The sequence below is a fragment of the Vombatus ursinus genome, unplaced genomic scaffold (genome assembly GCF_900497805.2).
Source record: "Vombatus ursinus unplaced genomic scaffold, bare-nosed wombat genome assembly UNPS02014770.1, whole genome shotgun sequence".
NCBI classification, from domain to species: domain Eukaryota; kingdom Metazoa; phylum Chordata; class Mammalia; order Diprotodontia; family Vombatidae; genus Vombatus; species Vombatus ursinus.
The window spans coordinates 14263454-14276206 of NW_020954548.1; the positions used below are offsets into that span (position 1 = coordinate 14263454).

Genomic DNA, 12753 nt, shown 5'->3' on the forward strand with positions numbered 1-12753 from the left:
AATGTCCTCATCTATGGGTGGATATCAAGTTCAGAATAACAAAAAAATTAAAATTAACTTCTTAAAAATATTTTTGAAGGAGGTCCATAAAACTGTAGTTTAAAACTGAAGTTCTCAGATTTTTTATATAGTGCTTACTTCTGGAGTTCTCAAATATCACTTATCATGTAATATGTTGATAACAATAACATTATATGACAGTATCAAGATCCAAAAATATTTTGGCAGTTCTATGTGATAGGGTTAAATTAATAAAATGAAATTTAATAGGAATAAATAAAAAGTCTTATACTTGGGTTAAAAAAAATTAACATCACAGATGAAAGAGCAGGAGGTACATTTATCTGAAAAAGACCTTGGTTTTTAGTAGACTAAAATCTAATTATGGGGGCAGCTAGGTGGCGCAGTAGATAGAGCTCCAGCCTTGGAGTCAGGAGGTCCTGAGTTCAAATCTGGCCTCAGACATGTGATACTCACTGGTTGTGTGACCCTGGGCAAATCACTTAATCCCCAATTGCCGGGGGTGCGGGGTGGGTGAAAGAAAAGCTAATAAGTCAACAGTGTGACATAGCAAACAAAAAAGAAAATAAAAGCTTGTGCTGGATTGAGAAGCATAGTTTCCAGGACTAAGGATGTACCAATAAGAACACAAGTGGAGCTCTCAGTTTCAGGCATCACAATATAATAGTGACATCAATAAATTGGAAAAGTGTACAAGAGCCATCAAAAAGGAGAAGGGCTTTGAATACACTGCACATGAGGATCAACTGAAGGAACTCGGGATATTTAACCAGGAAAAGACAAGCCTCAGGAGACAACATCTGTCTTTAAGTATTTTAAAACTATCATACAGACAAGTGAGATCATACTCATTCAGTTTAGACTAAGTGGAAAAAACTAGAAAGAGTTTCTTGAAGATGCAAAGAGGCAAATTTAGGGTTGATTTTAAGAAAAGTTCCTCATAGTTAAAACCATCCAAAGTCTTGAGAAGTAATGGGTGTCCCCTTTTTGGAGGTCTTCAGACAGAAATATGGTTACGGAAGAACATGAACAAGTGTTACACAGGACAGACATACATGGAAGAATTGCAAACTGTATATCAGAAAGAAAATCAGATCTATTAGATCACAGATCCATTTGATTATTTAAGTATCAAACACTCCTAAGACTGTAAATGCCACAAAAACAGGAACCATGTCTTAACCTTTGCATCACTTTAAATGTTGAGAACAATGTTCTACTCAGACTATTTGTTTTGTAATAATTTAAGCTGAAGCTGAGTTTATTGAATCAGTAATTATCATTTGCCTACTATGTATTCCTCAATCATTGGAGCTAAGACAGACTTGATTTCTTCCCTCAGGGAGCTTTCAATCTCGAAAACAAGATAAGATAAATACAAATAAATAGAATTTATTCAATATTCAAGTGCTGAACAAATTCAAATATTCAACATTCAAATATTCAACAATTATTTAGGCTCTTATGAGCAACACTAGGTGTTGGAAATGCAACAGTGGTCACTGCCATGGAGAAGCAGACAATCTAATAGGAATGTGATAAGACAAGTACAATACAAAGGGAGAATGTTTTAAGAAAACAAGTGATCTCTTTTTATTATCAAAAATTTTAGGAGGCAGAGCCAAGATGGCAGAATAAATGCAGGGATTCACCCGAACTCTCCCCCAAACCCCTCCAAATACCTTTAAAAAATGAGTCTAAATAAATTCTAGAGCAGCAGAACCCTCCAAAATATGGAGTAAAACAAATTTCCAGCCCAAGACAACTTGGAAGGTCGGCAGGAAAGTTCTATTGCACCAGGGTGAGAGAAGAGCACAGTTCAGCAAAGGCCACACCAGTGCAGACTCGGCCCCAGCAAACCCAGAGCAGGCCTTGGGGCAACTGAATCAGTGGCAGCAGTGGCGATTTCCAGACCTCAGCCCACAGATGCCAAAGACAACGTAGGTCAGCAGGAAAGGTCTGTCACACCTGGGTGAAAGTGGAGTGAAGTCCGGCACAGGCCACACTAACATAGCCCCAGCCACAGCAAACCAGAAGCAGACCTTGGGAGTGACTGAATCAGCAGCCACAACAGCTGCTTCTGGAACTCTCAGCTCACAGACAGTAAGGGGGTCAAACAACTGGTCAGAAGGAGATTGCAGGGGTCTTTTTGCTAGCACTGAAGTGGGACTCTTTGCTTTGTCCACACTCAGATCCAGGTCCCAGTCCTGGGTGGCAGTCCTTGGGTCACTAGCACAGCAAAGTTTGTGACCACAGTGGAGTGGGGACCTGCTCACAGTTTCAGGGCAGAAAAAGAGTGCTTGTGGTTGTTCACAGAGCAGAGCAAAAGATAGGAGAGTTGTAAACACTTCTCCTTAGTTATACCACCTTGGAAGAACTGAAAACTTAGACGTCCCTAGAAATATTTCCAAAAACAGCTACATAAAACCCATGAAGTTTGGGATAGTGTGACTTCCAACCTGGAAGCAGAGTCCTACTTTAACAAAGACTTTAAAGTCAACTAATGAGCTGGGAAGATGAGCAAACAACAGAAAAAAACTCTATTGAAAGTTACCATGGTGACAAGGAAGATCAAAACATACACTCAGAAGAAGACAACAAAATCAAAGCTCCTATATCCAAAGACTCCAAGAAAAATATGAATTGGTCTCAGGCCATGGAAGAGCTCAAAAAGGATTCTGAAAATCAATAAGAGAGGGAGAAGAAAAATTGGGAAGAGAAATGAGAGTGATGCAAGACCATGAAAAAACGAACCAACAGCTTGCTAAAGGAGACACATACACACACATACACACACAAAGAAGAAGAAGAAGAAGAGGAAGAAGAAGAGGAAGAAGAAGAAGAGGAGGAAGAAGAAGAAGAGGAGGAGGAAGAAGAAGAAGAAGAGGAGGAGGAGGAGGAAGAGGAGGAGGAGGAGGAGGAGGAGGAGGAGGAGGAGGAGGAGGAAGAAGAAGAAGAAGAAGAAGAAGAAGAAGAAGAAGAAGAAGAAGAAAATAACACCTTAAAAAACAGACTGGGCCAAATGGCAAAAGAGGTGCAGAAAACCAATGAGGAGAAGAATGCCTTAAAAAGCAAAATTGGCCAAACAGAAAAGGAGGTCCAAAGGCTCACTGAAGAAAATAATTCCTTAAAAATTAGAATGAAGCAAGTAGAAGCTAATGACTTTATGAGAAATCAAAAAACAATGAAACAAAACCAAAGAATGAATAACTGGAAGACAATGTGAAATATCTCATTGGAAAAACAAGTGACCTGGAAAACAGATCCAAGAGATAATTTTAAAATTATTGGAGTACCTGAAAGTCATGATCAAAAAAAAAAATAGACATCATCTTTCAAGAAATTATCAAGGAAAACTGCCCTGATATCCTAGAACCAGAAGGCAAAACAGAAATTGAAAAAATCCACCAATTACCTTCTGAAAGAGATCCCAAAATGCAAGCAGAGAGAAAGAAACAATTCAAGTATCATGAAGTCACAGTCAGAATAACACAGGATTTAGCAGCTTCTATGTTAAAGGATCAAAATACTTGGAATATGATATTCCATAAAGCAAAGGAGCTAGAATTACAACTGAGAATCATCTACCAAGCAAAACTGAGTATAATCCTTCAAGGGATAAAAATGAAGTGAGATAGAGGACTTTCAAGCATTCTTGATGAAAAGACCAGAGCTGAATAGAAAATTTGACTTTCAAATGCAAGACTCAAGAGAAGAATAAAAAGGTAAACAGGAAAGGGAAATCATAAGGGACTTAAGTTTAAACTGTTTACATTCCTACATGGGAAAATGATATTTGTAACTCATAAAACCTTTCTCATTATTAGGATAATTAGAAGGCATATATATAGACAGAGGGCACAGGTATGAGTTGAATATGAAAGTATGATATCTAAAAAAGGTAAAATTAAGGAATGGGAGAGGAATCTACTGGGAGGAAGAGAAAAGAAGAGGTAGAATGGGGTAAATTATTTCAAATAAAAGAGGCAAGAAAAAGCTTTTAGGGAAGAAGAGGGGTAGATGAGGGACAGCTAGTGAACCTTACTCTCATCAAAATTGGCTCAAAGAGGGAACAACATACACACTCAATTAGGTAAAGAAATCTATCTTACCCTTCAGGAAAGTAGGAGGGAAAGGAGATAAGAAAAGGGGAACAGGGTGATAAGGAAGGCAGATTGGGGGAGGGGGTAGTCAGAAGCAAAACACTTTTGAGGGACAGGGTGAAAGGAGAGACAGAATAGAATAAACAGGGGAGGGGTGATAGGATGGAAGGAAATACAGTTAGTAATAGTAAATTGTGGGAAAAAAATTAGAATTAAGTTTTCTGATAAAGGCCTCATTTCTGAAACACAGAGAGAACTGAGTCAAATTTATAAAAATAAGAGCCATTCCCCAACTGACAATGGATCAAAAGATATGATCGGTTTTCAGGTGAAACATAGACATATGAAAAAATACTCTCACTATTGATTGAAGAAATGCAAATTAGAACAATTCTGAGGGGGCAGCTAGTGGCACAGTGGATAGAACACTGACCCTGGAGTCAGAAGGACCTGAGTTCAAATCTGGCCTCAGTGCACTTGACATGCACTAGCTGTTTGACCTTGAGCAAGTCACTTAGCCCTACTGCCTAGCCAAAAAAAAAAAAAAAATTCTGAGGTACTACCTCATACCTATTAGATTGGCTAATAGGACAGAAAAGGTAAATGACAAATGTTGGAGGGGATATGGGAAAAGTGAGACATTCATGCACTGTTGGTGGAGTTGTGAACTGATTCAACCACTTTATAGTGTAATTTAGAACTATGTCCAAAGGGCTATAAAACCATGCATACCCTTTGACTTAGCAATACCACTACTAGATCTGAATCCCAAAAGGGATTAAAAAAAAAAAAAGAAAGGAAAAGGACCTATATGTCAAAAATATTTACAGGGGCAGCTAGGTGGCACAGTAGATAAAGTATCAGCCCTGGAGTCAGGAGAACCTAAGTTCAAATTTGGCCTCAGACACATAACAGTCACTAGTTGTGACTCTGGGTAAGTCACTTAAACCTAATTGCCAAAAAAATGTGTGTGTGTGTGTGTGTGTGTGTGTGTGTGTGTATTTATAGCACCTCTTTTCTGGTGGCAAAGTATTGGAAACTGAGGGGATGCCCATCAATTGGGGAATGACTAAACGACCTGTGCTATGTGATTATGATGAAATACTACTGTACTACAAGAAATTAATGCTCTCAGAAAAATCTGAAAAGACTTGCACGGACTGATGCCAAGTGAAATGTACTTTGTACAAGGTAACAACATTATTGTAAGATGATCAGCTGTGAACGACTTAGCTATTCTCAGCAATATAATGATCCAAGACAACTCTGAAGGACCTGTGATGAAAAATGCTATACATACCCAGAGAAAGAACTGATGGTGTCTGAATGCAGATTGAAGCATACTTTTTTTACTTACTGTATTTTTTTGAGTTTTTTTCTAGTCTATGTTTTCTTTCACAACATCAAGACTATTATGGATATGTTTTGCATTACTACACATGTATAACCTATATTGAGCTGCTTGCCTTCTCATTGGGGAAGGGAGGGAAGGGAGCAAGGAAGAGAATTTGGAACTCAAAGTTTTATAAAGGAATGTTTAAAATTGTAACTGGGGGGGAAATAAATACATTAATTTTTTAAAAATTTATAGACCCTCCCACCCACACAGATACATAAATTGTATTAATTATAATACAAATGAGAAAATGCATGACAAAAGAGCAATGCTTTATGTGCAACATGTGGATCTGCAGACTGTTTGCACTAACTGCAGGCCCCCAGGTTTCCATACTCTGTAATTTGGAAACCACTGGTCTAAACAAAAAATTTTATAGTTAAAAGATTATTAAAATTGTTTAGGACCTAAACTCTTAGTAAAAAGTAATGAGAGCTTGAATTAGAACAGTGACAGTATAGAGGGGAAATGAAAAAAAAAATACAAAGAAAGTATAAGCACATAAAAGAATTATAAGCAAAATGTTCTAGTCATTTCTGGGTGGAACAATTAGGAAAGACTTCACAGAACAAGTGGCATTTCAACTGGTAGCTAAAGGATGGGCATTATTTCAATTAGCAAGCCTTGAACGCCAAGCTAGGGAGTTTGGCATTCATCAAGCAGTAGGAAGCCAAGAAAAAACTTTGAGAAAAGTAAATTACAGAAAAAGGACCCTTCCAGTTCCAAATATATGACTGTATGTGTGATCTTAAAATAATCTAGCAGCAGTGTATGACATGAATTTCATAGGAAAGAAACTGAAAATGATGAGATTGATTAGAAAGTGACCATAAAAATCTAAATGAGAGATACTGAGGTCTAAAACTAGGATGACAAAAGTGAGAATGGAAAGGAGAGAGCACAAGTTCAAGAAATATTATGAAGAGAGAATTTGATTAGATATAATTAGTGAGAGAGAGGGAAGAGTTAATCAACAAGCATTTATAACATCTACCAAGTATCAGGCACTATACTAGGCACTGGAGATACAACACAAGAAACTAAATGACTCTTGCCCTCAACTTGCTTACATTTAACTGAAGAAATAATATATACATATAAGTAAATAAAAAATGTATTCAAAATAAATAAAAGTTAAGTGTGAGATGAGGGAGAAGCACAAGTAGCTAAAGAGTAACAGGAAAGGCTTCCTATAGGAAGTAGCACTTGAACAGAGCTTTGAAGAATGCAGTGGAATCTTAGAGAGGAAGGCAAGGAGGGAGTGAGCTCTAGAAAAGGACGAGAGCCTGTATAAAGGCATGGAGACAGAAAAAGCAAAGCTATGTGTAAGGAATAGCAAGTAGGTCAGTTTGGCTATACTCTACAGCACATGCAGAGGTATTATGTGCCTGGAAAGGTAGGCTGGAGCAAAACTGTTAATGGCAATCAGGGTTTTTATTCCTATACCTAGAGTAACAAGGTGCACAACATGGTCGGACTTGCATAGCAGGAATGTCACTTTGCCAGCTATGTGGAAAATACAGAGGAGAAGGCAGAGAATGAAGGGAGACTATTACAACAGTCCTGATGAGAAGTAGACAGTCTGAACTAGGAGAGTGGAAAGAAGGGGACAAATGTGGAAGACATCGTATAAGTGAATCAACTACACTTGGAAAGTAATTCAGTGTAAGGAATAAGGAAGGATGAAGAATCAAGGATGACTCCAAAGTTGCGAACCTGAATGACAGAAAGAATAGTGAGACCTTTAAAAGAAACAGGGAAATGAAGAAGCAAAAGAAGGGAAATAAAGAAAGAAAAGAAATGAATAAGAATTTACTAAGCATCTATGTGCCAGGCACTGTGCCAAACACTTTAAGTGTATCTCATTTGATCCTCATAATGACCCTGTGAGGTGATTGCTATTTACATTCCTCATTTTACAGCTGAGAAAACTAAGGCAAAAGGAGGTTAGTGACATGCCCAGGGTCACAGAGCCAGTAAGTGTCTCAGGTCTTCCTGACTTTAAGCCCTTTCGGGTGCTCTATATACTGCATCATCTAGTTGCCTCTATAGGAAGAACAAGAGTAGTATTAACTGCAAGTACAATGCTACTCAGACATTTTGTTTAGGTTCCTATTCCAATGTTATCCAGTACCCTGGCATAGGTTCCTTATCAATGATGTCAACTGTGCCTCTATTCATTTCTGTCCTATCCCTACCATATGTGTAAATCTGTTCCTGATATTTTTCCTCGAATCTAGTTTCTACAGCCCAGATGACATTTGAATACTACATCCATCCGCCCTTTGTCTACCAAGCTCTGGCCCATTCTTTATTCCCTAGCATGACCTGACAAACCCATCACTGGCTAACACCACCTCCAGTCTGACTTACTCTTGCTACCTGCCTAACCCTCTAGACTTTTCTACCAATTCATCAGTCCTAGACATCATACTTACAATATGCTATCTCTTATGGCCTGATACGATACCTTATTTTACTGTTTCCTTTATTCATCATAGTGAAAGTTTATCTTTTCCCACTTCTCTACTAGCACAAATGTCCATACCTAGTAATTTTTATCAAGGAGCAACAAATTCTTTACCTTCTGGTTTATGTAGCATTTCAGAAATTAAATTAAAAAGGTTGGATAAAGCATTGTTCTACATGTCTGTCTACAGATGTTTATCCATCTTAGATTGTTAGCAAGTGAAAACCAAGGTTTGTCATTTAATTTGTTTTTTAAAAAATCGAGAAAAATGTATTAAATGCCTATTCTTTGTCAAGTACTATACTAAGGGCTGGGGATACAAAAAGAGATAAAAGACAGTCCACACCCTCAAGGAGCTTACAATCTAATAAGAGAAATGACATGCAAATAAACATATACAAAGTAAACTATATGCAAGATAAATAGGAAATAATTAACTGAGAGAAGGCATTAGAAAGAGAGGTTAGGGGCAGCTAAATGGCTCAGTGGATAAAACACCGACCCTGGATTCAGGAAGACCTGAGTTCAAAACGAGCCTAAGACACTTGACCACTTACTAGCTATGTGACCCTGGGTAAGTCACTTCACCCCACTGCCTCATAAGAGAGAGAGTGAGAGAGAGAGAGAGAGGTTAGAGAAGGAGACTTATAGAAGATAAGATTTTAGTTGGTACTTAAAGGATATCAGGGAAGGTAGTAGTCAGAGCAAAGGACAGCATTCTGGACATAGGGGACAGCCAGAGAGAACGCCTGGAATGTCTTGTCCATGGAACAGCCAGGAGGCCAGTGTCACTGGATTGAAGAGTACAAGATGAGGAGCAAGGTATAAGACTAGAATGGTTAAAGAGGACTAGATCATGAAGGGTTTTGAATGCCAAACAGAGCATTTTGTAATTGATTCTGGAGGTAATTGGGAGCCACCACAGGTTATTGAGTATAAGAATGACAGAGTCATATCTGTGCTTTAGGAAAATCATTTTAGTGGCTGAATGGAGGATGGACCCATCATCAGGTTACTGCAATAGTCTAGGAGCGAGGTGATGAAGGCCTACAATAGAATGGTTGGCAGTGTCAGAGGACAGAAGGGATCATATTCAAGAAATGTTGCAAAGGTGAAATTGACTGGCTTTGACAAGAGATTGAATGGGGGAAGGGGGAGGTTCAGAGATAATTAGGAATACAGTATGACTCCTAGGTTCCAACACTAGGGGACTGGGAGGATAGTGTTGCCCTCTACAGTAATAGGGAAAGTAGAAGTGGAGGGAGGGTTTGGGGAAAAGATAATAGTTCTGTTTTGGATATATTGAATTTAAGATGACTAATGGACATCCAATGCAAGATGTCCGAAAGGCAGCAGGAGATGTGAATTTGGAGGCCTGCAGTGAGTTTGGGGTAGGACAAGCAGATTTAAGAATCATCAGCACAGAGATGATAATTAAATCCATAGGAAGTGATGAGGTCATTAAGTGTAGTATAGAGAGGGAAGAGGAAAGGGCCTAGGACAGAACCCTAAGGGACACTTATGGTTAGAGGACATTATCTGGAGGGGGGTCTAGGAAGGGAGACAGAGAAGGAGCAGGTAGATAGGGAGGAAAAGAACCTGGAAAGAGCAATATCCCCAAAATCTAGAGACAAGAAGAGTATCAAGGAGGACAATGTGATCAACAGCGTCAAAGGCTGCAGACAGATAGATCAAAGACAATGAAGATTAAGAAAAGGTCACTGAGTTTAATAACTAAGGGATAATTAGTAACTTTAGAGGGAATAGTTTGAGTGGAACAAAAAGATCAGAATGATATGACGAGGCACTTATAAAATGTATCAATAACTTGATATAACCTCAAATTCATCCATTTTGGCTTAACAAGAATTGGCTAGAAGATTGTTCATAAAAATACCTGTCATCAATATATTTAAGGTTGGTCTCTGGACAATGTTTTATGTCTCTGGCAAAGCACATAGAAGATTTCTGAGTGTTCAGGTTTATTTTTTGTGGAGAAGACGGACTTTGTAACATTCAGACAAAAAATGAAGGGAAGATAGAGCTGGAAAGAACAGCACCAGAATCCAAGGATGGTCTAAGACAAAGTCTAAGATAAAGAACAGATAACATTTTACTTTGGAATTCTGAATGTTTAAATACAGAATAAATTCAAGATTTACACTTCCAGAAAACATATAACACTGTTTTTCCTCAACACCTTTTAAAGTATTCGTCTTATGAAATATTTTCTAACATAAGGCTATATTAATTTTTGGTGATGCATGCATCTGTGTTCAATAAATGTATTAAAAGAACTATCATTTGGTCTATTATTTACTTAGTAGAGTGGGAAAACTGTAGTGTTGTCTATTGTCTGCTTTGGTACAAAATCATCTCAAGAAGGGCTAGCAAACAATGTTAGTAGACTGGTAGAATTTTTCTTTTAAGTTTGTCCTATGGGAATAATAATGGCACTTTGAATATTTCTTCCAAACCAAGTTACATAGTATTTCAGAGGCAGTTTGGTGTAATAAAAAGAACAATAAACCAGGAAGTAAAGAAACCTTAGTTCTGGTCCTGGCTTTATCACTCAAAAGTAATATGATATTGTCAGTTTTCCCATCTGTAAAATGAGAGGCTGAACTTAGATGATCTCTGATTAGTTACTACTTTGTGAATATAATTCCAAATGAAATACTTTTTTCAAGCTAGAATGCCTCATTATAACATGGTAGTGACACTCAATTTTCAAACACTATCCTGGAAAGACTTAACATGAACTGATGCTGAGTGAAGTGACCAGAACCAGGAGAAAGTTGTACAATAACGGCAACATTGTGCAACAATCAACTATAATAGACTTACCTCTTCTCAGCAATATAATGATCCAAGACAACTCCAAAAGACTCATGATAGAAAATGCTACCCGCTTCCAGAGAAAGAACTATGGAGACGGAATACAGATTGAAGCATACTATTTTCATTTTTTGTTTGTTTTTTGCTTTTTCTTATCGTGGTTTTCCCCTTTTGTTCTGTTTCTTCTTTCAAAACATGATTAATGTGTAAATATGTTTAACATGATTGCACATATATAACCTATATCAGATTGCTTGCGGTCTTGGAGAGAGGGAATGGAAGACAGGGAAGGAGGGAGAAAAAATTAGAACTCAAAATCTCATAAAAAATTAATGTCGAAAACTATCTTTACATATAACTGGGAAAAAATACTATTTACAAAAAAAAATTCAAATGCTATGTTAATCTAGAACAACCACGCTCTGCAAGTTGGACCAAACTGGAAAGGCTTCAAGTATGGATCCAGCAACAGATCTACCATCTGAGGAGCAGCCTGGAGAAGTTCTGAGAGATTCATCATTAGAAGGCTAGCTATCAGATGCTACAACTCATAAAAACTGTCTGCTAAGGCATGAAGGAGCCAAAATCTGCATCAAGATATACAATAAAGAAATTAATGCCTGAAATAAGTTGGCAGAACTAATCACTGTTACCATCAATGTCATTTTAACAGCATAGGCACTGAAAGGACACATTTAATGTACTAACTATATACTTCTATTTTTAAATACCTGTACTAAAAATTGTAACTCTCTTCTTTCTGTTTCCCATTGTTCGGCTTGTAATCTAAATTCCTCAAGTGCTGTTTCCCTGATATGAGATTCCAGTTCATTCTTCTGTTCCTGATGCTGATCCAATGTCTCCTTCACATAAATAAAAATTTGCTTTTATTCATCTATTCAATAAATATTCTCTCTCCCCACCCTGTTTAAATATATATACACATGCCTCAGTTAACAATAAACTACAACTATTTAATTTATTGAAATTCATCAATAAAAAGATCATGCTTATGTTGCATCAAACCCTTGTATACCTGAATAGGAAACTATGTAGTTTTACATAAGTCAACAGAAGGGAGAAGTAGACTCCAAGGAATATATATTAGCATCCTAGTATGCAACCTGCTATTTGAGCACAGCATCATATACAGCCAAAAAAACACCTTGATTGTTAAAAAAAAAAAAAAAAACTATGATTCTGGGTAATGAAGACTAAGTATTATGAGAAATAAGAATGATAAGGTCAAATGGGAATGGGGAAACTAAAAATTAAATTCACTCTCCAGAATAATTTTGGACTTTTTTAAAAACAAAAGAAAGTAGAAAGCATTATTCAAATGATGTTGGCTATAAAGTAAGCATTCTTTAAAATTTATGTTATAATTAATATGCTTTGACTCTAATATGTTCCTTCTCTCCTAAAGGGTTGATATAAGTCTCTCCAGCCTCAATCTATGCCCCCATCACACCAGTGATCATTAATGGAGAGAAGGCAATAATCAAAATACCACATACTAGCATATATAAACTAACTTTTGCATATCTCTACCTCAATTTTTATCTTCCAAATTTATTTTATTTCTGTTCTTTGATTATGGCAGCCATTCCTTAAAGATTCTTGAGTTTGGGTCCCAGATAAAACAAAACTAAGCATTTATTATGACAAGTGTTATTTCTGCCATGTACCCTGCTCCCCTACCCAACCTACTTAGGCAATTAACCTACATTTCTCATTTCATTCTCTCAAAAAAGAACCCAAACACATGATGAGCTAACACCCTAAACTCCGACATTTCACAGGTTTACTAAAGCTATCATGAAATTTAATGCTGCTACTTGATTTATTACTATCACTTTTTTTTTCTTGGAGGCAATAGGGGTTAAGTGACTTGTCCAGGGTCATACGGCTAACTAGTAAGTGTC

The 12753-nt window shown here is 37.3% G+C and overlaps 1 protein-coding gene across 8 annotated transcripts in view; it reads right to left on the bottom strand.

Annotated features, from left to right (window-relative positions):
- The window catches only part of CCDC171 (coiled-coil domain containing 171), a 496773-nt gene that overhangs the window by 439861 nt on the left and 44159 nt on the right, over positions 1-12753 (bottom strand). For 6 of the 8 annotated variants that reach the window (XR_003569147.1, XM_027863035.1, XM_027863037.1 and 3 more), the window contains one exon: positions 11560-11691. The exons of the other annotated variants lie outside the window; for them this stretch is intronic. Coding sequence is in view for 5 of the 6 variants with exons in the window: in XM_027863035.1 (XP_027718836.1) it covers positions 11560-11691 (132 nt within the window). In the remaining variant the exon portion in view is untranslated. The remainder of the gene's footprint in view (positions 1-11559; positions 11692-12753) is intronic. 8 annotated transcript variants of the gene reach the window in all.